The sequence below is a fragment of the Centropristis striata genome, chromosome 22 (genome assembly GCF_030273125.1).
Source record: "Centropristis striata isolate RG_2023a ecotype Rhode Island chromosome 22, C.striata_1.0, whole genome shotgun sequence".
Taxonomy (NCBI): domain Eukaryota; kingdom Metazoa; phylum Chordata; class Actinopteri; order Perciformes; family Serranidae; genus Centropristis; species Centropristis striata.
The window spans coordinates 10,694,006-10,721,709 of NC_081538.1; the positions used below are offsets into that span (position 1 = coordinate 10,694,006).

General features: G+C 37.1%; 2 protein-coding genes across 2 annotated transcripts; one reads left to right on the forward strand and one right to left on the reverse strand.

The window, feature by feature from the left end:
* Positions 1-2,429: 2,429 nt before the first annotated feature.
* On the forward strand, positions 2,430-3,182 carry LOC131961122 (achaete-scute homolog 4-like). Its single transcript, XM_059326392.1, has one exon. The coding sequence runs from the start codon at positions 2,569-2,571 to the stop codon at positions 3,091-3,093; it is 525 nt and encodes a 174-aa protein (XP_059182375.1). The 5' UTR covers positions 2,430-2,568; the 3' UTR covers positions 3,094-3,182.
* Positions 3,183-9,145: 5,963 nt separating this feature from the next.
* sapcd1 (suppressor APC domain containing 1) lies at positions 9,146-19,146 on the reverse strand. Its single transcript, XM_059325443.1, has 4 exons — positions 19,048-19,146; positions 13,411-13,581; positions 11,755-11,907; positions 9,146-9,293 (listed from the first exon to the last, which is right to left on the reverse strand). The coding sequence occupies exons 1-4, from the start codon at positions 19,144-19,146 to the stop codon at positions 9,204-9,206; spliced, it is 513 nt and encodes a 170-aa protein (XP_059181426.1). The 3' UTR covers positions 9,146-9,203.
* Between the last annotated feature and the right edge of the window lie 8,558 nt (positions 19,147-27,704).

Here is a 27,704-nt window from a genome sequence, read left to right on the forward strand (position 1 = left end):
TTATATGCAAAGGAAGATGCCTTGAAAACAACAACATACCAGCACAATACCTCCCTGAAAGGGGCCATGGTAGCGTTACTGGCTGCTCCTAGTGCGCATGCGCGGTGCGCTTTAAGAGTGAAGGAGTGTTTCTGCTGTTTACAGGTCAGGTTTTAAGATTATGATTCAGATTAATCACTTTATTAACCCTCTGGAGTCCAATGACAAGTTTCAGTTTTATGATAATATACCAAGTAAAACTGGAGACAAGTTAAAATATATTCTGTATAAAATGATAGAACTGTAACCCTCTTATATGTTATATTTGCAACCTTTGTTCACATTATCAACAAATAATTCTTTATTGAGCATGAAAGTGACTAAAAAACAGACACAAAATGACCAAAAAAGACACAAAATGACAAAAAAAGACACAAAATAACTAAAAAAGACACAACAACAGACACAAAATAACAAAAAAAGACACAAAAAGACACAAATGACCAAAAAAGGACACAAATTGACTTACAAAGACACGAAAATGGACAAAACAGCCCAAGACTCCATAGAGTTAACCCTTAGTCCTCCCGTCGACTGTGCACTGGTGGTCCTCAGGGGTCAAAAAGGACCCCATGACACAAGACACTTAGATAAGCACACATGCATACACACATAGTCAAACTTGAAACTTGAAAATGAGGCAATAATAATGAAAAAAAATATGAAAATTATATATCAACGTGTTGATCTTGAGTTGCCTTAAAAGGTGAAAAAAAAGTTGTTTGTTATTTTTTTCTACATGTCCTAAAACCAGTCTAATGTCATGGGATCCTTTTTTGACCACAGGTGGGATTTTTTTAAAACTTTTTTTTGCTGTCATCTAAAAATTATTAATAATAATAACTCCCATGTGTGCATTCCCATCAAGACTTTTTCCCCCTTTTCTATTGAAAAAATATTCAGGTTTTATTACTTCTTGAGGCCTAATTTTGTGTATTTGACAAAAATTGACCAATAATAATGAAAAAAATTATGAAAATGATATATCAATGTGTTTGTCATGAGTCGCCTTAAAAGGTGGGGGGAAAAGTTGTTAATCATTTTTATCTACTCAAGCAATTCTATGAAAGTCAACCTATATTAATGGTATGATGAAAATGATTTGGGGTCAAAAAGGACCCCAGGACCACAGTAGGGTTAATCCCACAATGGGGGGGAAAAACCTCTGCATTTAACCCAATTTTATTTACAAAGAAGTGAACACACCATGCAAGGAGCATATCCTCCACTCTCCAGATGATTGAAAAAGCATCCATCAGGACTCCCATTGAAAGAGCATGTTATACCTGCAAAATATTGTTCATATGTTGCAGGTATTTGGACCAATATCCAAAATTGGCTAAGGTTAAAAAATATTTATCTAGATTTTTGCACCTTTATGTTGGGGGTTCTAGATGGAAATATTCAAACATATATACATTTGTTTAAAGAGAGAAAGGAGAGAAATTAACAAACAAACAAGTAATTATTACAAAAAATTAAAATGCATAAAGCAAAATAAATCTTCAACCACTTGATTATTTGGTTTACATGTTCGAAAAGGAGTGAAGTACAAACTAAAGTTCCTTGTGAAGCTATTATCTTTTGGAAAAAATAAATGCTACAAACCACTAAGTAAAACAACACAAAATGAAATGGGAGGAAAATGTGATGTGTGTGATTCTATGAAATGGTCTGCTGCCACGTTTATTTCTAACAATCTAAATACTGAATTGAATTACTGAAGGGATTCTATTAATTGTATTGTCTCATTGTATAGTTATTTTACTTTCTGTGATGTTATATTGCCATGTTATTATAAAAAAAATGTACAGAAGTGATAACAGTCTGCTTAAAACATTAAAGTTTCTGTAAATAAACACTTTTCATCACTGATATTATTAAATTAATTGTGATTCAATTCAGACTCAAATGGTGTAACTGAATAAAATAATGCATATTAATCATTCCTATGTGTGATTTTGATTAAACCTCCTCTGCATTAACACTATATACACTTTTTTAAATTACTTTTTTTTAAATGACTTGTCCAGGAGTAAACATAGATATGATCATATTTTTTTGTTTTATTTTTTTTTTACAATTTTATTCCTAAGTTTTCCATCTCAAGTATACAAAAATCTGAATATAGAGTAGCTATGACATGAGTGTAGCCCTTAAAGTTTGCCTGATATAATTCATGATGAGAGTTGCTTCACAGAGCCAACGGAAGGAAGAAAACGTTATGTAAACAGTTTTTATCTTGATGAGAAACCCATGGCTGCATCTCCGCCCCGGATCACACCCACCATGCCTTCAGACTCAAAACCCCAACAAACATGTTGTCACACAGACTGACAGAGTAAGCCAGATGAAGAAGTGGACACTTGTTAAAGATCACAATCTAAATATTTAATCACAAAGTGGCGAGATTTAAAAGGAACCACGGGATGACTGTGAGGAGATTCTGACACTGTGAGCTGCATCGATGCTGAAGAATTAACTGTATATATTTTACAGTGTTTTATCTCCTTTTTAATTTTTAGAGAGATGTCTTATCACAGTAAGGAGCTGATGGAGCATGTCCCGTATGTCCCTCCACTGACTCTCCACGGCTTCTCCATGGACAACAACTACAAGGACGCGCTCCGGCTCGGACTGCCCTTCCACCTGGACGCTGCATACCTGGACTCTGTGCACGGCCAGAGGTCCCCCTACAGACGGTTAACCTATTTCCCCTTCCACGTCCCCCTCGGTGTGTGTGATTACTCCTTCGAGCCTGCGTTTATCCGGAAAAGGAATGAAAGGGAGCGCCATCGAGTGCGCTGCGTAAACGAAGGTTACGCGCGGCTCCGGGAGCATCTGCCGCAAGAGTTTGAGGACAAACGGCTCAGTAAAGTGGAGACCCTGCGTGCGGCTATTGACTATATCAAACACCTGCAGAGCCTGTTGGACTTGTCCGGGATGGAGACGTCACTTGGAGACGCGCGTAACCGGACAGACTGCAACAGTGATGGAGAATCCAAAACTGGCCTCAGAGACAGCGGGGAAACAGTTTGCTCTCTCTCAATATGATCTGATGTGCATTAATTAAATCGGAAGGAAAGTTGAATATTCCTAACTGACAAGATTTCTACTGTCTGATTTTATTCCACAGTCTATACACTGAGCAGTTTGTTTACATGTAGGGAGAAAACATCCATCAGAAAAAAAACACAAATTTTCTGATGGATATTACATTGTGAAACATCACAATAAATTGATGAAGTTTTATGCTTTTATTGCTTTGTTTCCTCTAATATTTCTTTTTTGAAACAAGCGTTTGTGTACTTGATAACATTATCAGGTCAGGACCATGTTTTTTATTACTTGGTGTTACATTAAAAATGAAAAAAGCCTTTGCCATTATAAAGTGACTGAGGGGAATATACTATATATTTAATATTATACAAAATAGTTATTACTTTTTTTGTAGGACAGTTTACAAGTTAAGCTTTTAATTTCTTCTTAAAGATGAAATTAGAGGAGGACAATATATTAATTTGGATATTCCTAAACAAATTGTTGTTGAGTTGTGAGTAATATTAAAGTCTTGTGAATTACCTATGAAGGATGGGTCCAACAGTATAATGCCATGCATCAAACAGAAGTTATGTATAATACAAACTAAATGGACAACATCATCACAGCAGAAGCACAAGTGTCAGTAATAACAATAACTGAGTTCCATGCACCTTAATGTAATGCAGCCATTTAATCTAGAGCCTTTTAAGCCAATTTTTGCACATATTGGTATCTGTATCAGCATATATGTATCTTAATTGAGATGAAAACCTTTTTTTACAGAACATTAATGCAGAAAATGATGCTTGGGGCTTTTAGAAATGGTGACATATACTGTAGCTATTTCTTCTATGTTATTTATTTATTTAAATGCTCAGCAACTGACTGATACTGAACATACAGTACTATTCAGCTATTTATTTTATTTTTATTTATTATTTATTAAATTCTCAGCAATTGACTGATACTGAAGGTATCGTACTATTTAGCTATTTATTTATTTAAATGCCCAGCAATTGACTGATCCTGAGCGTACAGTACTATTTAGCTATTTATTTTATTTTTATTTATTATTTATTTAAATTCTCAGCAATTGACTGATCCTGAGCGTACAGTACTATTTAGCTATTTATTTTATTTTTATTTATTATTTATTTAAATTCTCAGCAATTGACTGACACTGAGCGTACAGTGCTATTAAGCGATTTATTTTAATTTTATTTTAATTTATTATTTATTTTTAATTCTCAGCAACTGACTGATACTGTAACTGAACATAATCCATTATACATCCAACCACAATCCAAATAGAAAAAAAAAAATATATATTATGCTAGCTCAAGGTTTCAATCTATCGGCCACTATATTGATCATGGATGGTGAACTTTCTCCTTCTCAAATTGGTATCAGTCCCAAAAATCCCATATCTGTCAGGCTTTAATTTAATCAAATTATTAATCACAGCTGTGATTTTCCTGCAATTACGTATCAAAAGTTACTTGATGTTTATTCTGTCTGAAACTGATATAAGTGTTGTGTTTAGTTTCGGCCAATGGAAGTGAACACTACATTACAGTAATGAGGCTTAAGTTTTCCCTCAAGCGCAGAAAGGACGCCTCAAACCACAAGTGTCTATTCAGAAGAGTGAGCTGAGTGCTCTTCAAAGACCACCAACTTACTCTACTGTATACCTCCGGGTTCTCAGGAAGTTTTTCTTCACTAATAGCTTCAGGAATGCATTTATCAGGGAGCACTATTTGTGTGTTTATACTTCCCACCTCCGCTGACCTGCACGGAAACAGCTCACAATTTCTGATTTTCCCATAAACCACAAATTGGGTGGAAAAGTAAACATGATATTGTATACAAGTAAAATGGGTTTGGAGAGACCAGCAGAGTGCAGTTCATGTGAACCGTGCTGGTATGGAAGAATGGCATTGACAAGCACAAAGGCGTGACATACCCATAACAAAAGGTGTTTGTGAATTAGACCCAATAATTAGCCAAGTGCTGGTACCCTGGGCTTGATGGTTCAGTGGTACTCTGAAGATAGAGAACATGATGCTACTTAAATGAAAGCCTCTGCCATAATGGATGTTTTCTTTCCTGGTGCACACAGGCTGATTCTAATCAGATTCCAGCACAGATTCCTTGCAGGCATTGCTGCAGTTTTACTGGAAAGGTTGTAGCTAATGCACGAATGAGATTTAATGCAGAAACAGAAGAAAGGTTTATGACTTTGCAGAATCGTCTGGATCGTTTCAATTTGTTTCATCCTGTCACAACAAATTGCCTCAAAAAATCCACAAACCTTATTTTTTTTTAAACCAACAGATACAACAAAACACCCTTATATAGCTCCTGTCTTCTCTCAAATCAAATCTAGTAATCTTGTGATTACTGTAAGAATAACAACAACTCCTCCACACAAACAGTCAGAGACACAGGGCCACCACAGGCCGGGGAGTAAACATACTTTTGCAGACAATAACTCCACTGTTGGATAAATTACTGAACGAGTCTGCCAGACACAGGCCCAGGGGCCCAACGTGTCGGGGGCCCCCTGATCTTTACCTAAAAAATGTCACTCAAAGAGACACGTACCAACCAGGAAGATACGCAACAAACAAAAAATGACTCCAACAAGACACCAAAAAGACTCACAAATAGTATTAAAGGGCCAGAACAACCATGAAAGACACAAAATGGCCACAAAGAGACATGAATTGTCTACAAAAATAAACAAATCAGCTTCAAAGAGACTCAAAACAGAGACAAAAAGCAACTACAGAAACTCTAAATGTCTATAGATACACATATCAACCACAAAGAGACACAAAACAACTACAAAGAGGCTAAAACTCAACTATAAAGAGATCCAAAACTACAACCAGACACACAATACAACTACACAGACACAAAAGGACTACAAAGAGACACAAAATATAAATGAGACACAAGACAACTACAAAGAGACACAAAGCAACTTCAGAGACTCACAATTTTTATAAAAGAAACACAAATCAACCACAAAGAGACACAAAACAACTACAAAGAGGCTCAAGATGTTTTATGAGACACAATACAACTACACAGAGACATAAATGGGCCGCAAAGAGACACAAATCAGCTATAAAGAGGCACAACTTGTCTACAAAGATACATAAATCAGTTCCAAAGAGACTCAAAGAGACAACAAGTAACCACAGACACTCAAAATGTCTACAAAGAGACATAAATCAACCACAAAGAGACACAAAGCAACTACAAAGAGGCTGAAACGGAACTATAAAGAGATCCAAAACTACAACAAGACACACAATCAACTACACAGACACAAAAGGACTGCAAAGAGACCCAAAATATAAAAGAGACACAAAATATAGATGAGACACAAATCAACCACAAAGAGACACAAAACAACTACAAAGAGGCTCAAGATGTTTTTTATGAGACACAATACAACACAGAGACACAAACGGGCCGCAAAGAGACAAATAAGCTATAAAGAGGCACAACTTGTCTACAAAGATACATTAATCAGTTCCAAAGAGACTCAAAGAGACAACAACCACAGAGACCCAAAATGTCTACAAAGAGACATAAATTGTCTACAAAGAGGCTGAAACTCAACTATAAATCAACTAAAAATCAACTACAACTCCACAGCTCCACAATCATCTACACAGACACAAAAGGACTGCAAAGAGACACAAAATGTTTTATGAGACACAATGCAACTACACAAAGACAAATCAACTACACTACAACAAGACTCAAAATACAACTACACAGAGACCCAAATCAGCTATAAAGAGACAAAACTTGTCTACAAAGATACAAAAATCAGCTTCAAGGAGACAACAAGTAACCAAAGACTCAAAATGTCTACAAAGAGACACAAATCAACCACAAAGAAACACAAAACAACTGCAAAGAAACTCAAATTCAACCATAAAGAGACACAAAGCAACTACAACAAGACTTAAAACCAACCACAAAAAGACACAAATTGACTACAAAGAGACTCAGATTGGTGTGTTGAAATAGGGAAAAGATAAAATTAAACAATCAGAGAAGTGCTATATGGGTGTCAGATTATAGTTAATTATTAATAATCTTGCAAATGTTGTCTTCTGTGTTTGAGGCTGCAGATTTGTGCAGTGCAGGAAAGAAAATACCTGCAAACATGCACGATGACTTGGATAGATAAAGTTTATCAGCTGGAGTGAGATCAGTGCGGGACCACCAGGACAGGCTGCTGCGACGTGTCCAAACAGAGAGCCCACATTCAGAGGAGGAAGCAGAACAACGGGGAGTAACAGGACACATAGTGATGCAGGGTCGTCCCTGTGTACTGCAGAAACAAGTATTGATGCACTTCAGCTTAAAGTGCTGAAAAATGTTCAGAAGCATATCCACCATTTGGGATTAAATGGACTTAGTTTTTTTTTTTTGTTGCAATGAATAAAGTTTTACCAGTAGATACTGTGCAATAGTGATGTCATTCACAGTGTGCTGATTAACTCTCTGAACCCAAAGCCGTTTCAGGGCGTTTTTTGCTCGTTTTACATTTTACTCAGTGTGGCCTTGTATTTAACTGCAATTTATAAGGCCTGCACCTCTACGGAAACAGCACAATCATGGCTAGATGTGGGAATAACACAAAAAGGTCTTTTGTGCAGAATAACACAGTTATAATGACATCATCATAATCATAACAGCATAGAAAAAGTTGTATTTCTCTGATAAATGTTTAAAAAGATAAATAAATTGGGATAACATGGAATTACGGGTGCCCACAAGTAGGCCTGTGAAGATAACACATTTTTTATGACAATACATTGTTGTTTTTAGTTTTATAATAATATTAGAGCAGAATAAGAACATCCTTTTCCACAACAATGAATTTTTAAATCTTGGGAATATTAAACAATGGGATTGAAATGGGGAAAAGAAATATTAAAATATCCTAGATAAATAAAACATAAATAAACTACAACCAAAACAAATAAAATAGACTTTCAGGCTCTGATAACAAAATATTGCAATGAGATAATCATTATGTATTAAATCATTTAATTATTAAAATAGCATATAAACAGCTGGAATGGCTGCTTAGGAAATATAGTTTTTTTTTTCAGCAATTGGTACTGCCTGTCAAACATTTACAGCTTTACTTTAAACACAACACAAAAAAGCACAAAAAGTCACCATGTAAACGACAATATATTGAGTCCAGAAAAAAATAACGTGTTCATTTTAATATATTGAACGGTAAGTCGATATAGTAATTATCAAGACAGGCCTACCCACAAGTCAAATCACCTCCTATATGCCCACAAAAAATGGGTCTCCACATGCTGTACATATTGAACTATTTGCATTTTTACAACCCCTACTTGCAACCTCTCCTGTCCTCTCCTCTCTGCTCTGTGTAAACAGCCTAGAAATATGTCTGATTTTCAGTGAATACCGTTTCATCTCAGCAGAATCAGACACAGCTTCCCAGTTATGCTGAGTAGTTGTTTTTTTTTGGGGGGGGGGATCCAAATTCTGTGCTTGAACAAGGTAAAACACCTCAAAATTGTTCCTGAATTCAGTACTTGAATATACAATTATTCACTTAGTTGATTTCCACCATGCATATTGTACTGCACGCCCTTCACACAGTTAACAAGAGGAATATAAATTGTACTTAAAAGCTGACAATCTAAACACGACACTAATACAATGAATTCCAACATTGTTATAATTGTTAAATCAAGACAAAACAATGCGATTATTATCATCATGATAAGAATAACTGCAAAGTCCTGTTATTTTAACTGCTTATGTTGTTTATGGCTTCACATTAACAATTACTTCATGTTACATGATGACAGCAAGCTTGGCTATGCTGATAATGTCAGTTAGTGAGTCATTACAGTAATAACATGTCAGTCAAGTTATTCAACGCTTCAGCAAAACTGGCTTGTATGAAAACAACACACAGAAGCAAATGATGCATCTTTTACTGTGATTTATTAATTTAAATACATATTTACAAGTAGTTAAAAGTTAGTAACTGAGTGACATGGAGTGAAATGTGAGTTTGCAGTAGAGCTCGTGTGTGTGTGTGATCATTGGGCCTGTAGTTCATCAAGCTTTACAAGGAGAGCGTCCTTTTCCAATTCTAACATGGAGATCTGACGATTCTTGTCACTCACCTCCTGCCAAAGGTGGAAAATATGGTCATAACATGAAGACACAAATAGAGAATCATGTAGAATGTATGGAAAATGGAAACACAAACACCCCTGGTGGACACAATGCAAAAAAAGAAAAGTTGGGTGAACTCAAAATTTCAAGGCAACCAACTTCAATAAAATTTTAAGTTGGACAATTAAAGTAAATATTTTAAGTTTTGTTTTTGAGTTTGCTTAACTCTGAATTCTGATTTTTGTCAACCTAACTGTAAGTTGCACTAACTTATAATTTACATTGTAATAAATTGCAACCACAATTTTGAGTTAGCATTGATAGGCTAATGGCTACTCTTGTAGCTGTAACAAGCAGTGCCGCTAGCATCAGTTAGCCGCTAGCTTTCGCTAATGACTGAATTTCACCGCTTTCCCGCATTTCACAACGAAGAAATAAGACTTAGCAGAACTATTGTCCCTTGTTGTGAACCCCAACTTAAAGATATAAGTAACAATAACTCACAAACACTTTTTGAGCATACAACTGGCTTCCTTTGTTGTGCTAACTTACATTACATACAAATCACTGTTTTAGGCCAAAAAATACAAGTTGGCTTTCTTGCAGTGCAGGAGCAGTTAAATGGGAAAAACACAATATAAATATGTCAAACATGTAAAATTTCCAGATGTAACCTGCATGTGTGATTATTTTACATGCGAATATTTTAATTCAACACATGTAAAAAACACAATATGGACTTGAAGGGTGCAGATCACGTGGAGGAAAAGGAAAAAAATTATATTTTTTACATGTGAGGATTTAATGTGTTCACATGTGAAATAATCATATGTGCTAGCAGTTCACCTGTGGAAAAACATGTTTATATTCACATGTATACTTTTCACATGTGTCTATGTGCTTACATGTAAAAATACAGTGGTGGGAAGTTATAAGTACATTTACTCAAGTTCTGTACTTCAGTACAGTTTGAAGTACTAGTACTTTACTTGAGTATTTCCATTTTATGTAACTTTATACTTCTACTTGACTACATTACATCTTGTACTTTTTACTCCACTACATTTAGCTGACAGCTTTAGTTACTTTTCACATCAAGATTTAACATAAAAAAATGATACATTAAAAATGATTAGACATTTTTTAAAAATTAAGCCTCATAACAGTATATTAAGTAGTAAAAAATGTGCCCTATCTTTACAAAATTAAAGTGCTAACATTAATCATCAAAACAGCATCAAAACAAATAACCTAATAATATATTTAAAATATATAAAACAATGTAAGTGGGTCCAGTCTGCATATTATGTACTTTTACTTTTGATACTTTAAGTAAGTTTTGATGCTGATACTTTTGTACTCTTACTTCAGTAAGTTTTAAATTCAGGACTTTTACTTGTAGGGGAGTAATTTCAAAGTGTGGTATTAGTACTTTTACTTAAGTTGGGGATCTGGATACTTTTTCCACCACTGTAAAAATAATTACATATGTTTACAATTCACATGTGGAAAAAACAACAAAAACCATGTGTTTGTAGTTCACATGCATATTTTTCACATGTATAATGTGTTGAAATGTGAAATAAACACATGTGGATGAAAAACAATATAAACGTGTAATAATCACACATGCCTGCACCTCATACAGTCATGGAAAAATATATTAGACCACCCTTGTTTTCTTAATTTTCTTGTTCATTTTAATGCCTGTTACAACTAAAGGTGCATTTGTTTGGACAAATATAATGATAACAACAAAAATAGCTGATAAGAGTTTCATTCAAGAGCTGATATCTAGACATTTTCCATGGTTTTCTCGATATTAACCAAAATCATGATCAATAAAACCATGGAAAATGTATATTTGTCCAAACAAATGTACCTTTAGTTTTACCAGGCATTAAAATGATGGGTGGTCTAATAATTTTTCCATGACTGTATGTTGGACACAAAACACATGTCCAGAGTTCATGTGTACTCTTCACAAGTTGGGGTTTCATGCGTCTTTTTCATAAGGGAAAAAAACAGTTTGAAGCCTGTTAAGGGTGTGTAGTAAATGAATCGGTAACGCTTTATATTAAGGTCCTTGTAATAACCATTAATTAACAAGTAATACGGCCCTTGTAAGTCCATACAAGATGCTTATTAACATTGTTGTGTGTTTATAAGCTTATATAAGAGTTAATAATGGCATTACAAACACCCATGACCCACCCATTATGTCTTTGCCATGCCTTTATTATTAATCTTATTTTGTTTGCTTATTGATATTAAAATATACTGTATTGCTCATCTATTATAAGTTAACTATAAGTTAACTATGCTTTTTGCAACTACCGGATCTAAAGCGAGAACAATGCCTTATTACTTGTTAATTAATGGTTATTAAGGACCTTATTCTAAAGCGTTACCAATTAATCTACCTCATCTTCTCCCAAAAGAAACTTTTCAACAACATATTGTTCTTCTAACCTGAGTCAGGACTGTGTTGTGCCACCGGAGGTCGCTGTCTGCCACTGCGTCGGGCAGAGAGGGGGTGCTGCTGGTGACATTAGGCTCAGCCATCACAGAGCCCAGAGAGCCGTTCACCCGCTGGATACGAGACCTGAGGAGGCAGGACCGAGCCTGTGGGGACACAGGGACACCATGAGTGACAGTACAAGCCACCCCGCACACAATCTGATCAGCCTCCTGCCCTCTGGGAGATGGTATAGGAGCCTCTGTGCACGCACCACCAGACTCGCCAACAGCTTTATCCACCAGGCTGTCAGGTGTCACCCCCCCACCAAATAATGAGATGAGATTCAACTTTATTGTCATTGAACAGAGTAACAAGTCCTAGGACAACGAAATGGGCCATCATCCCGTCCAAACATATACAACACACACACACACACTATGGAACAAGCTCACAATGTCCAAACATGAAACAGTTTAAAACGAGGTACAAAGACACTATTTTCCAGAGGTACATGGATGAGGGAGATGTTTGGTAGCACCAAGTGTTATGAGGGTACTGTGATCTTTTTTACACTGGTTGTCATTTTGTGTTGTTGTTTCTTTTCTTTGTGTTGTTGTTCTTTTCCTTGTTTTGTTGTTTCTTTTCCTTGTGTTGTTGTTTCTTTTCCTTTCGTATGTATGCATGCGTGTGTTTGTATGTATGTATGTATAATTACGCTGTATAGGTAAATTATATTTATGTTTTTGTAATACAAGACATGTTTAGACAAGGATTTTAACATATTTAATTCATATTTAAGGAGAGGGGGTGGGAGTTTATAAGTTTTACTTCTTCTCATTCCTTTTCGAATATGTATTCTACATGTCATGTTAAATGTTTTGTCTGACTCTTTTTTATTATTATTTGTTTTCATATTCGAAAAATAAACTTCAATCAATCAATCAATCAATCAATCAATCAATCAATCAATCAATCAATCAATCAATCAATCAATCAATCAATCAATCAATCAATCAATCAACCAACCAACCAACCAACCAACCAACCAACCAATCAATCAATCAATCAATCAATCAATCAATCAATCAATCAATCAATCAATCAATCAATCAATAAATAAATAAGGCAAAGGTGAACAGGAAAGGAAGACAGGGGAAGACAGTATTGTACCATTGCAATGAATTCTTCTTTTCAAAATCATGTTCATTTCATAATCTTTTTCAAGTTAATTTACATGGAAACAAGGTGACAATGTGACAGTGGGCTCTTACAGCGCTGCAGAGCAGGGGTCCTTCCTCATCTCACATTTGGAATTCTGCGATAATTCCCATAACTTGTTCCCAATTTATTCCAAAATTATCATCATTCATCAAATCAGTCGGTTTATATGTCTTCATCTACTGTGCACTTTATTTATTGTCTACTTTAGTGTTAGGATAAGTTTGGTGCTATTTTTTTGTGCTGTGCACTTTACTGTTTACTTTAAGTGTTAGAAATTTCTTGTCTTGTGTTCACCTTGGTCTAACAAGAAACATACTTTTGATTCCTTTGTATGTCTGCTGCATGTGAAGAAATTGACAATAAAGCTGACTTTGACTTTGACTTTGACTACACTGAGCAATGGTCAGTAAAGTCAATGAGGGCCTGACCCCGCTCCTGCATCATACCTCTGCTGCGCTTTCCTCGCGTGAGCCGAGCCCACTTTTGGCCTCGATGTTGTCCTGCCTGGCTCTGTTCTCCTCCAGCCGCTGGAGGTACCAGAGACGGGCCTTCTCCAGGATCTCCAGACCAGAGTACAGAGCGTCTTTCTCCTTCTCTAGATCCTTTAGGCGCTTAACCTGAGGGGGTGGGGTGGGGGGGTGAACAGAGTTTGATCAGGTTTTCAGGAATTTTAGGTTGTAATGTGAAAATGAAATTAACCTTCATGGTTATCATCCAGGTTTGTGACCAGAATGATAATAAATGTTGGCGCATCCTAACAGTTCAGCCAGTGACTACTTCATTTTCTGACATATTCCTCTGTCTACTTTAAAACAAATCAGGATAAAGTTCTCACAAATGCTTAAAACATTATAAATATCTGCAGCTTTGGCTCTCAATCAAAATAATAATAAAAGACAGAGTTTGGTGATGTGAAGTTGGGTGGGATCTAAGGATTTGTCGTCTTCCCCACCATTTCAGTCAGCTTCTCCTGCTTAAGATTCCTTCAGTGTTTATCGTTCAGGAGGTTTTTACAGAGATTTTACACAAATTATTTGCAGAAACCTCCTCCTCCCCAAAACAGATGGACCAGGTGATTAAAACCAGTAAACACACAAAATAAAGCTGTTTCACAGTAAAAATCAGTGTTTCTCCTACACTGTTTGGAAGGTATAGGACAGCCTGGAGGGGCTGCAAGCTGATTTGCTGCTAACATTTAGTCATCTTTACTCATGTTTTAAGTTTTAGTATGCTGTATGTATTTTATTGTCATGTGGAAGTAATTGTGTTGTGATTGTGTGTACTGCATTGTTTTTAGTAGTTGCACATATGAATTTTGTTGTACTGCTGTATAATGACATGAAAGATTCTATTCTATTCTATCTTGGTTATCTGATAACTTCTGATTCAGACTTTCAGGAGGTTTTTAACTGTAGCAGAATTATCCTCAAATGTCCTCCTCTCCAAAACAAATGAACCCAGTGATTAAAACCAGTATAAACATTGAATAAAGCAGCTTAACTTTAAAAATCGGCTGTTTGGCAGAATGCTGCTGTTAATGTTTACTCAGCTTGTTTCTCTGATAACTAAAGATTCAGATGTCTGATGACTAAAGCCTTTATCAGGCGAAGAACTATATTTGGTAACTTCAGCGGAGATCTAAAATGAGTAATAAATGAGTAAGAAATAAAATAATATTTCAAGAAAAAAAGTTGCAAATTTACTAGATTAAAGTGGCAAATCTACAAGAAAAAAAGTTGCCGATTTCAGAGATTTAAAGTGGTAAATCTGCAGGAAAAAAGTCACAGATTTACAAGAAAGAAGTGAGGAAAAAAAAGCAACTTTTTTCTCGCAGATTCACCACTTTAATCTCTTAACCTTTTTCTCAAAATATGACCCCCCTCCCCCGGGTCCGTATGTTTATTTTACACATTCTGGCTGCATGTAATATCCTCCAATATTCTCTAGGGTTGAAATTTGGAATTTGCAAGTATTTCAATGAATGCCCTATTAAGGGTTAAATCTTGTACAAAGACATTTATTGCACGTCTGTCCGTCCTGGGAGGGGATCCTCCTCTGTCTCTGCCTGAGGCTTCTTCTTCTTTTTACCCTGTTAAAAGTTTTTTTTTTAGGAGTTTTTCCCTTGCTGATGTGAGGGTCTAAGGACAGAGGGTGTTGTACCATGTACAGTCTGCAGTGGCGGTTCTACAGAGGGGCCTACAAGGGCCACTGCCCCTGTGTAGAAGCCCTTGGCCCCTGCTGTGGCCCCTGTGTCAAATTAATAATAAAAATGATCGATCTATAACGATGAACGACTTAACAATTCTTACCTTTTTTTGTTGAAACAATATCTCATCGTGCACAAAAAGGACCCTGAATGTGTACATTGTATAATCGTTTAATTGGGCAATAAAAGCTTGTGCATATATAAAAAAGATCACTCTCACTGTACTTTCAAAATAAACAAAAAAGTAATTGTGCACAAAAATGAGAAATGTCAGTGTCGTACAAAAAAAACTGTTATTGTTGGTTAGTGTCAACATTTCAACCAATGTATTTGTATCTTCCAAATATACTTAAATGAGATTTTCAAATAAGCTAAAATAAAGTTTTGAATGCTTAAATATCATCTTTGCCGCTTTTTAATGTGCTCTGATTAAACACTGGCTCCTCCTTGACCCTCACAAGTAAAATTCATCTAGAACCGCCACTGACAGTCTGTAAAGCCCTTTGAGGCAAATCTGTGATTTGTGATTCTGGGCTATATAAATAAAATGTAATTTACTTGACTTTATCCAGTTAAAATACCTGGTTAAAAACATGTAACAGTGAGTACACAATATATAGCATATGTCTTGTTGTTTTTTGGCATTTTAAGGCAGAAAGTTACATATTATACCTTTAATAAAATATTCCTAAATGTGTTTATGTGACAAGTTTAGTTTAGGTACGCGTGTTTTGTCGGCACCATGGGAGCCGGCCCGCAGCCTGATGTAAAGCAGTGTGATCACACAGCACTGCCTGTTGTCTTCCAGAGGCCCCAAGGCTTTGTTTATATCAGCAAAGCCAATCTACAGAACAGCAGGATGCCTTTAGTTCTATTGTATGCACTCAGATGGGTTACATGCACTTTAAATGGGCTCACACAGCGCTAACAGTGCTACAACAAGCAGGGAATCATAATATATGGTGGCGGGTGATCCACCTTTGGTATCATGAGGTCAGGACGTCACAGTCAGTCACTTTGTCAGTTTTAAGGTAATCAACAATGAGATGGATCATTAGAAACTCGTGACACTATTGTATCACTAGTGAATGTTTGATTTTACCTGGGTTTGTTTAAGATATGCAATAAAAAGTTCAATTTACTTAATCTTACAGCTGTACGTCTCCCTAAATAATCTCAAATACATTACTTTGAGTTACTGTTTGACATCTCCTCTTATAATAATGGATTTAGAGTTTGTGGGTTATATTGAGCCTTAACAGGAAGCTGTGAGGAGCAGACCTGACATGTGGGAATGTGTCAGTGGAACGACTGCAGTCATGCTACCTCCAAATAACACTCAGACATAGAGCAAAGAAATAGAGTCACTCAAGCATTTAAATGACATTTTCAGTAAAAAAAGAAAGCAACTTCCACTTGTTATTACATGAATAAACCAGTTGTCTCAAGACTACACAGTAAATGCTGTTATTTTACCAGTTAAAGTCAGTTTAATAACTAGTACTGGGCTATTTTCCATTCAACAATTAAGAACTCAATAGTGAGTATTTTAAAGGAAGATTACATTTATCTGCAAACAAGTGTATTTCAATTTGAGTACTTAAAGGTAAAAAAATAAATGAGAAATTAATAAAGAATGCAGATTTTTCCTGCTAGATTAGGATTAGGATTTCTGGTAGGGTGGAGAAGGCTTCGAAAAAGCATTTTCATATTTGTTTTGGGAAAATTTGATTTACAGGCAATATTATTTAACGGCAAGGCTGGATCAATAAAATATAAAAAAATCTATATATGAAATGAAAATTTAAGACATTTTTTGGTATTTTTAGGGGAGTAGTAAATTGCAGAAACTTGTTATAATTATCTCAGTATTTTTTAAATCCACGGCTATGACTGTGCCTTTCTGTTGACAATCCTTCCCTATATTAAAAATATCTACATCACATTTTATTTAGAGGTTTTTTAATACTCAAAGACTTATTTCAGTGTGATGCATATATGTAAATGTAATGTAAAGATGTTATACAGTTGGTCAAAAATTGCTTTATTATAACTCCACTACAGAAGTATATGTCTAAATATATTCAATGGCTACCTGTGCACAGTCTAAACACAATCCAACCTTAAGTCAACTTTTATGATGCAAATAATGGGCAGTTGTTGTTTTTCTGACACTGTTATAGAGTTGTATAATTCAGTTATATTTTTATTATTGATAGTTAGTGGTGATGTCTGTACTGGACTGCATTATATTCAGAGGTTGTAATTGAATTTATAAATTTCAGACAATTTCACAATTTATATACTTTATATGGTATATACAGTCATGGAAAAAATTATCAGACCACCCTTGTTTTCTTCAATTTCTTGCTCATTTTAATGCCTGGTACAATCCTCTGGAATGTGGAAGAAATGGTTTCATTTAGTCATTTGAGCCTTCTTTTCTTAAAATAATGGTTTTCCAAAATTAAACTTGAAGTGATACTGAAATACAAATGAAAAAACATGTACATGGTACAAGTAAAGGTACATTTTATTGGACAAATATAATGATAACAACAAAAATAGCTGATAAGAGTTTAATTTAAGAGCTGATATCTGGACATTTTCCATGGTTTTCTTGATTATGATTTTGGTTATTATCAAGAAAACCATGCAAAATGTCTTTTTAAATTGCTATCAGCTATTTTTGTTGTTGTCATTATATTTGTCCAATGAAATGTACCTTTACTTGTACCAGGCATTAAAATTAAGAATAAAGTGAGGAAAACAAGGGTGGTCTAATCATTTTAATCATTTTTTCCTAAACGTAAAGTACATGTTTTTTCGTTTGTATTTTAGTATCACTTCAAGTTTAATTTTGGAACACCATTATTTTAAAAAAAGGAGGCTCAAATGACTAAATGAATCCATTTCTTCCACATTCCAGAGGAGCAGAAAAGGTCATGTTAATGTATCTTTGCCAAATGTACCAAACTGGTGACACTTACAGACTCAAGAAGTGGTAAATGCTTAACTTTGAGTAATAAATCAAATCTTTTTGACAGACAATGTATAGTTCGTTTTTAAACATGACATGAAAACAGGCCTCCACAGTATAACTATAGTTGTTCAGAAACTATTTAGCTGAAACCTGGAAAACAAAACATATGCGAGTATGAACGGAAGCTGATGAGAACCAGTGGTGTAATGTTACTAAGTACATTTACCTAAGAACTGCACTTAAGTACAATTTTGAGGCATTTGTACTTTACTTGAGTATTTCCATTTTAAAAACTTTATACTTTTACTCCACTACATTTTGAGGCAAATATTGTACTTTTTACTCCACTGCATTTAGCTGACAGCTTTAGGTTACTTTTCACGTCAAGATTTAACATAAAAAACATGATAAAATTAGACAAAAAATAGACCTCATAACAGGAGATTAAGTAGTTAAAATGAGCCCTCCCTTGAGAAAATAAGAAAATTGCTTACATAAATGCATCAATAATAATAATAATCCAATAATATATTTAGAATATATAAAACAATCTGAGGCCATTCTGCATAATGAGTACTTTTACTTTTGATACTTTAAGTACATTTTGATGCTGATACTTTTCTACTTTTACTTCAGTACGTTTTTGAATGCAGGACTTTTACTTGTAGTGGAGTAATTTCACAGTGTGGTAGTAATACTTTTACTTCAGCAAGGGATCTGAATACTTTTTCCACCACTGATAAGAATCACTAACTCAGGAGAAAATTCACACACACAACAAAGAAACAATGACATGCATCTGAAAAGAATCAAAACACATGTGCAAGATCATATCTCCCCTTATATGTACACACACACACACACACACAACACACACACCAGGTCCCTCCTCACCCATAGGTAGAAGCGGAGTGCATCCAGGCTGTCGATGCTGGTCCTGAGCGGGATGATAACCACAGTGTAGGATCCAGAGCCGGGGGGACGACAGGCCATGGAGAGGAGCTCAGTCACTGACTACTACTGGCCCATACAGCTGGCTGAATAACAAACAACAAACCACAGCTCGCCACCGGCTGACTCAGAATAATACCACAGAGAGAGAATGAGTGTGTGAGCGAGAGAAGGCAGGGGTGGAAAAAAAGCAGCATGATACACAGGCACAGACAGCATGGTGCCCCTGGGGCGAGGTAATGAAAAATTCCACATGTCACTGCCATGACTGGTTAATCGACATACAGTGACAGAGAGTGAGGGAGAGATGGGGTGGAAAGAAGTTTAACCAGCAGCGCAGGATCAAATAAAAGAGAAAAAACAACAGCTAGAGGCAGGAAACATGGAGCTGTGGATGGGAGATATGAGAGGAGGATACAGATGTGGGCAGATGTTTGACAGCTTGTGTGTTAAAAGCCGTTGGCTATTCACCTGTATTCCCAGCTTTATAAAAATGATCAGAGCAAATCAGCCTCTGAAGTTTCTCTGAAGCTTTTTCTGTTTAAGGGATTGGCAGACTTTTCTAGAAATCATGTCATCCTGCAGCTGAAGTGTAAACATGACATTCCTCTCCTGAATGAAAAGCGAGCGCATGTTATTATGTTGGGTTAGGTTTCAGGTGAGCACTGTCCCGACATGTTCCCTGGAATGTGACATAACCTGAGGATGAGGACTGTGTGCCAGGGGACATTATAGCAGCAGTTAAAGACAAACAAACAGAGCAGTCAAGTACAGTTTTTGCACTTGGAACAGAGGGAGGAGCACTCATGGATTTCAGCCGCAGTGGATTGACATGAACATCATTACTACCAGCGCTCAGCTGTTCAGCTGGTCAGTGCCAGCACAGATAATCAGTGGCACGTGTTTTATTACTGCCTCAGGCTCCATTTCAATTCTTCAAACAGTGGATCCCCAACCTTTTATACTGAGGTACCCCCCCACAGCCCTGTCAGATGAGCTCATGTACCCCTTCATTAAACTGGATGTGCTAAACATATAATACAAGTGAATATTGATAATTTTCATACAGTTGAACAGTTGAATAAAGGTTGGTTTCAGCAATACAAATACAGAGTGAAGCTGAAATTTTACATTTTTTAACTGTTTTCATTACTTTTAGCTAACTATTTTAACCATTTACTCATTATTTTAAGCTTCCCTTTTTCATTTAGTCATTTGCCCTATGCATTACTTTGAGTTATATCAATACTTTTCATTCACATACTTTTAGCTAACTATTTCAACCATTTACATTATATTTTACTTACTGTATTAACACTTTTCATTAGCCTACTTTAAGCTAACTATTTCAACCATTTATTCATAATTTTAAGCAAACTTTTTTAACCGTTTAGCAAATACTTTTTGCCTTTTTTTCCCCACAATTTAACCATCCACTACTTTGAACTAATCATTTAAACTGTTCAGTCATGATTTTTAGCTTCGTGTTTAAATTTATGTGCTTGCTTGCTCACTAGAATTCACACATGCACAAAACTGACATTAATGTTATTTTGTTGCTGTCAGCCATAGCAACTTGAGTAAATCCAAGTGTTCAGATGTTACAGCAGACTTAATATGTGGATATACTGTTTTAATCAAATCATTATGTCTGTTTTTGTTTTGTTTCTTCAAATTATTGAGCTACTCTACAATTTTTCACCCTCGTGTTGGTTATCCAAAGCAAATTATTACATCAAAAACACCTAAACATTTTTCTCAGGGACATTTTGCAGATATACTACAAGTCAAAGTGGCTTAAGAGCTTACTTAGTGTCACAGTTTGGTTGAGTCAGATTCTCCTGACTACAGACATCTTAAGGGCACATTGGACCCTATCATAGATCATGTCAAACACTAAATTATCACATTGCTGTACAGTGATACCCCTTAAAGGGTTTTCTTTAATAAATGGATAAAACATGTCTTGAGCTTGGCTATCTCTACACCTAATCAGGTTATTCCATGAAAAAGCCATTGAAACTTATTTAAAACTCACTCGGTGTCAAAGCTGCAGTCCTGCCTGTTTACCAGCAGAGGGAGCTCCGAGCACACACGACATGCTGGAGTTGAGAATCATATCCAGAGCTGACATTTTGTGACACTTTATGAATTTCTTATTGAAGTATGAAGCTGTAGCTTTTACACAACACCAGATGGCGCAACACAATAGAGACGTAGCGCACTGAGACTTCCCTAAAAGTATATCAACTGTTTTCAGTCCATGTTAAGACATTTCTACAGCCTGCAAATCATGTAAAAAACGAACCCAAACTTAAGATCTCTGAGAGGCCACATTTATACAACACAAGTAACAAAGAAATACATTCTGTGGGTATTCCACAAATAGAAAGCTGTAATATTTATGTGTTGGGTCAGGGTGTAAAGGCCAATCAGCCTCGAGGCTTGAGGATCAAAACATGGGATTAAGCTGCCAAAGAGGTGCTCTAGCATCTATGAGATGGAGCCTTCGAGGAACCAATGACCCTGTTACATCATGAGACCCATTACCAGAATGAAGCTCTCCTCATGACATCATGAACACTAACAAATCATGTGTTTTCTACTATGATTGCTTGTTTTTATCTGATCGTAGCCACTTAGGGCTCTTTTCTGGGAGTTAAGAGAGGAAAAAATGCACAAAAAATGTATATGTAAGGAAATGTATCTGCCTTTACAGAGGCCACTTTAAAGTTAAAAAAAAAAACTCAGCAGCCTTTGTGTTGTTTATCACAGAGCCTAATGAGTTGTGGGCCCCCAGGGGGGAAGTTCACATTGCCGAAAAAAAAGCGTGAATATATTAATACAAGGTCTTTTTCACACATGTATTCACATGGGTGGGCTGTTGTGGCTCACTCTGTTTTAAAAAATACACACAAGGTCATATACACACACTGCAGTAACCCAGTCTCCCCTGTACGGACTCCTTTTAGTCACTACTACTTCTTTGCGGCTGAAAGTGGGCCCCTAGTTGTTTCCTGTCTCGCTCCCTCATACACACGCACTCTTTCACACATATATTTGCTCTCTCGCAAACCGTCACAACAACATAGTTTTAAAACCACTTGAGAATGCACATTCACACGAAGGTACGGTTGTGTACACATATGATTCTTCAAAATAAGAAGTGTGCTCAGTGCTGTGAAACAGAACTGAAGAGGCTCAGCCAGGCAGGATTTAGACATGATTGTCCCGGGTTATGGAAGCTGGGCGCTCCCTTCCCCTCCCCAGCCAACGCCAGCACTGGTGGCTTACGGCTCACTGTTCCAGATCATAGCTCCAAGGAATCTCTTCCAGATATGTAACCCCCCCCCCTCCATACACACTCTCTTCAACCAGCAACTAAACATCTCTCCGGTCTCTCAAAGGGGCCTCATTACAGGCTGACACTCACCTCCTCGTCTTCAGAAATCTGAGCAATAGGCTGAGGAAAACAATTCTTATTGCAGAAATAAGATCATTTAAACTGAAAAACATTTGATGTCACACCAAGCAAGGAATTAGACAACATACATACATAGCTAAAGTTACGTAACAAAAGTAGCCTACATTTTAACCCAAAGCATGATCATTTCCTGAACCGAACCATGTCATTTTGTTCGATCTCCAACCTAAACGACTCATTTATCACTACCACCCATAACAACCCATGTGAGTGTTTATCAAAATGACGCATTTGAGAGTTTTCACGGTTCGTGGTACAGAGCGGAGCGGACCGTACTAAAAATAGTACACACATCATAAAACGTACGTACAGTTCGCTGTTTTAAAAAAAGGATGCAGTTTTGTTGAATATAGGTCGCAAAACCACAGATTTAGGGTAAAAATAAAATAAAGTTTAAACAATAAATAAATGTATGTAAATGCTGGAGGTGAAGTAGTTACAAGGGTGACGTGACTACCGTAAGTGACATAATTATGTAAAAACTTGATGCACAAAAGTTCAGAGATGTTGAATCACTTCGTTAACTTTTGTCTTCATGTGGGACACAACCCCATTCTCCTTGGTGAAAGACCCACCCCTCAACCTTAGCTTACCGCTAGAGGGCGGTGGAGACAGTCTAAAACGTAAATATGGGTCGTATTATGCTGCCAATACAAATAACCTATAGGGTCGCTTTTGAAGGGAGACCAGTCTGTCTAAACTGGACTGTGACTGCTCAACGCGTGTAAACTAAACCACGTGTTTGTGGTTAATGTTAATGTTAATGTTGCTGACTGTGTCTTCAGCTGCATTCTACCAAAAATTCCAGCAGGGGGCACGTATGGCAGCTGCAGAAGCATTTGGGTCCATTCATTTCAATACAAAATGCGAAAACTTCTCACTTGATTTATTAACTCAGAAATGTTTTTTAGGACAACACTATGGTCTCAATCACTAGTAAAAATTTTCCTCAAGAGAATTTGATGTTAGTAGTGTAAATAATGGCCCCTTTTAGAAAAAATAGAAGATAAAGAATCCTATGATTTGAGACTTTGATTGACAGGTCATGAACAAGGTGAGTCGTCATCAAGAGAGAACAGGAGAGAAGGAAAACAATGCGTTTCCTGCCAGTAGGGGCTCTAAATCAGGAAAAACTCTGATGGGTCGTATTACAGGATAGGAACAAAAAACTTTTGCTGTCATATTGATTGGACAATTTTATATACATTGGGTAGGGTTTCTAACATCTTCATCCACTCTCTTGTCCTACCTTTCTCTATCTTTGTACTTTGTCTTCCCTTGACAGTTTCCTGCAGTCAGACGAAGCACACTGCAGCACCTGGTTTGTACCTAAGCCCAGCTGGGCCTGTTACCATTAATACCATGGGCCCCCAACACAGGGACTCCAAATATTTCTCCCCCTGCTCACCCTTACCCCTCCAAGAAACGTCTCATCATCTGGACTTTTCTACTGCCCTCTTTATCCCATCAGGCTTCTCAAGTCATAATCAAATATCTGCCAAAAGTTATCATCATTGGGTGAATACCTGGAATCTCCATGATCACATTTGAAGTTTTGTTTTCAATGATGCATTCTTAGCTTCACAGCTAATCTTTGCACCTGCACAAAAGGACTTAAGAGGTTTCCACCCACAAATGTCAAACAGATAAGGCTGACTGTGAAGCCATGCATGCACACGTCTTTTCTGATAGTCACAGGTGTTGAACAGATTGCACTTTCCTTGTAAAAAGAATGTGACTTTCACATTTTCAGCACACTAATTTCCTAAAATTGAAGACAGTAGTATTAAGATTATAGGTTGCAGGACAGGAAACATAAACACACACACACTTCTCTCTCTTTTCAGCACAATCATTTGCTTGCTTACTCATTCATTTATCTTCTCATCCAGCCAGTCACGCACACGCCTCCAAACTCACAAATAACTCACATGCCCTCTTCTTCTATTTCTCCCACAAACGCACATATTGTCACGCTCATGCACAGCCCGATTCTACAAGGCCAAGGCCAGATGCAAACCAGATGTTCCCCAGATGTAGATAAGGGTCGAAAACACATCAGCTGAAGCACACCACCTTTTCACCTCAGCTGCATGGAGCAGAAACAGATGAACCTCCAGGAGTAATGAATGACAGATAGAGAGTTCAGGTTGTTATTGTGACTGTAGTTGCGTTGAAAATATCAGCTGAGAGCAGGTTTCATTTGAAAGCAGCTTTTTATGCATTTTGTGGGATCGAATGTAGCCTTTTTTGGGTGAAATAAACATATTTTTGCTTGACTTTTATGTATTGTTTTATATTTCAGAAAATGCTTTGTCTTGCTTTGGCTCTCTCTCTCTCTCGTTTTGACATTGAACTCGTCTCAAAGTCACCTCAGTGAGACCAAAACAAGTCCCCCTCAGACACATATGCAAGGAGGAAAACAAAGGATCGATTTACACCCGCCTCGCCCCGCCCTTCAAACCCTCCTCCTCCTCCACGCCCACTAACACGCTCTGCAAAAACAATATTTCAAAGCCTCAGGCTGCTCTCATAAGAACAAGAAGTGCTTGGCCACTGCTCCTAAGCACGGTGTGTTCACTGGTGTGTCAGAAAGGATGGGTTCAATGCAGAGGTTGAATTTCTCCATTATGGGACTAATAAGGGAATCTTAATCTTATAGAAAATTGCAGTCACCAGTGCTCAAGAAAGCAAATACGAGAACACCAGCATCCCCCAGACCAGCCCCTGAGGACCCCCCCCCCCAAAACAAACACTGAGTCAGGGTCTTGGGCATATTTAATCTTAAACCCGTTCACCCTGACATGCAAGCTCCCCTGGTGAACCCCTGACAAAATCCAGCTGGCAGCAGGCAGCCTCGCTCTCCCTGCACCCCCAAATTTCTGCGGACCCTGCCCTAGAAAGCACACACACATACACACACACACACACACACACACACACACACACACACACACACACACACACACACACACACACACACACACACACACACACACACACACACACACACACACACACACACACACACACACACACACGAAACCAGAGTACGGCTCACTCCTCCGTCCTCCCCCACAACCCCACCTGTGGCCTCCACAGCTGGGAGAATACTCCCATGGAAACTCCTCCCACTTATGTATGGACTACTTCTACTGTGTGTATATATGTGACTTCATTTTTCACTTCACTGCCTTTTTTATTCCCCTGTGCATCTCCCCATCCCCCCGCACAAAGGACAAGTTCCAAATTTAGTTTACACCGCACAGATCCCTTGCACTTCATTATATGCAGAAAAAGTTGCAGCTTGGAATTAAAGTTACTCCTCATTCAGTATTTTTTCTGTTGCACACGATTTGTGTAGTTAGGTAGAAAGTCACTATAAGCTGTCCCTGACACGTCCAAAGCCAAAGGGGGATTGGGTGTTTGTATGACATACAATTGGCAAAAGCATCAGTATCTGAAGACCTGGCTGGAAAAGCGTTGGATTTATTACCTAAGTAAACATTTTCCTAATGCTTGTATGCTCTCAATCGCTAGTTTCAAGTCATCTTCATGGAGTTCATTTAACAAATTATGGTCCCCTTTTGAGTAAAATCAACAATAAAGCAGGCTATGTCTTCAGTCAGGGCTACCTTGTAATCAACAAGTACCTTGTGTTTTTGTCTTAGACCTTTGACCCTTTCACAGTGTTTTTTTTAGTTTATTGTAACATTTTGGTCACTTTAAAATGTCTAAAACACACTTAAAGGGGTCGGCAGCTGCTTTTGAACTGTGGCTGCCAGAACTTCACCCTAAAAAATACAGTGAGTGGATTTTCTACTGCATATTTATGTAAATATATAGCAAAAACTGTAATGTAGACTGAATAGTCATTATGGTATCACTGCTTTAATTTTACATGAAAAAAAAAAGTGTTTTTTACAGTTTAAATGTTTTGTACTATTCCTTGGTTTACGGTAATTAGAAGAAACTACTATGGTGATATTCAATTTTTAATTTTACGCCCTATTTCTGATGCAATTTGACAGTCTTTTACTGTAATTTCTACACATTTTTTTACAGTCAAGCGAGCATTAGCATTTACTGATAACATCGTGTCCTTCTGGCTCTCGATCCGTTCTGTGCTGGTTCAAAAAAAAAAAAAAAAGCCAAACTCAAGGCTTCAAAACAGTAGTCAACAAACCAATGTGTTACATCACAGTAGCCGCATCTACTTCTTTTATACAATTAAATATAGACATTTAAATGCAGTTGATCCCTGCATACTGATCAGGTAATTTTCCTTCCATACTACTACTGCATACAACATAGCTTCTATCTGTACGGTTTCAGCCTGCAGGCGTCCTTTACTTCTGTGATGTGCAGCATTTTTCCAGTTAGATCACTATCTGCTGTATGAATGTGTGCGAACATGTATGTGTGTCAGTGTGCATGGCTGGTCATAAGGGATGTTTCTAGAGTGCAGAAGTAAATCAGTGAATGTTAGGCCGTTCATCTCTTTAATCACCAGTTAGTAGACAGCTTTTAAGACTTCCCTAAATTATGTGCACACGCCGTTTCTCTTCTTTCTCTTTGAGCTGCTTTATCACTTTCTTTATCATTTTGCCATTTCCAGCACCACATTTCTCTCTTCCTCTCCTTGTTGTGGTGCGACAGTGAATCATGACTGACGTAAACAATCCGCTGTCTGTGGTGCGTCTCTTCTCCGAATTTGCCTCCACAACTGAAAGGCAAAAGGACGTGGAAACCCCCACACTGCACCTGTGAACAAACTACTTCCTCTACTGTGTTTTTCATCCTGCTTTCTCCATCTCAGCTTCCCCTTCACCACAGAGACTTCCTGCTGAAATGAGACTTCATGCCATTTGGTACACCTTGACTGTACATCTGCTTGGTGTTTCAGCGAAGAGCATCCTTAGCACCAAACTCTCAGTTATAAGGTTTTGGTTTAGCCAGTGACCTTTCGACCTGCAGCATCTGAAACCTCTGTCTCATCCGGAGTGAAAGCAAACAGCATTTTAATCTCAAAACAACGTCATGATGCATTCACATGCTCTGCAAATAGTTGGGAAGTTTTCTTCAGACTTCAGTGTGTTTGCAAGCCTCATGTCAT

What these genes read in the sequence shown, in the direction of transcription:
- sapcd1 (XM_059325443.1), bottom strand. Translation starts at nt 19,146, where the DNA reads ATGGCCTGTCGTCCCCCCGGCTCTGGATCCTACACTGTGGTTATCATC. An exon ending in CACTCCGCTTCTACCTATGG is followed by an intron (nt 13,582 to 19,047) that starts GTGAGGAGGGAC and finishes CCACCCCCTCAG; the next exon opens with GTTAAGCGCCTAAAGGATCT. An exon ending in GCGAGGAAAGCGCAGCAGAG is followed by an intron (nt 11,908 to 13,410) that starts GTATGATGCAGG and finishes GTGTCCCCACAG; the next exon opens with GCTCGGTCCTGCCTCCTCAG.
- LOC131961122 (XM_059326392.1), top strand. Translation starts at nt 2,569, where the DNA reads ATGTCTTATCACAGTAAGGAGCTGATGGAGCATGTCCCGTATGTCCCT.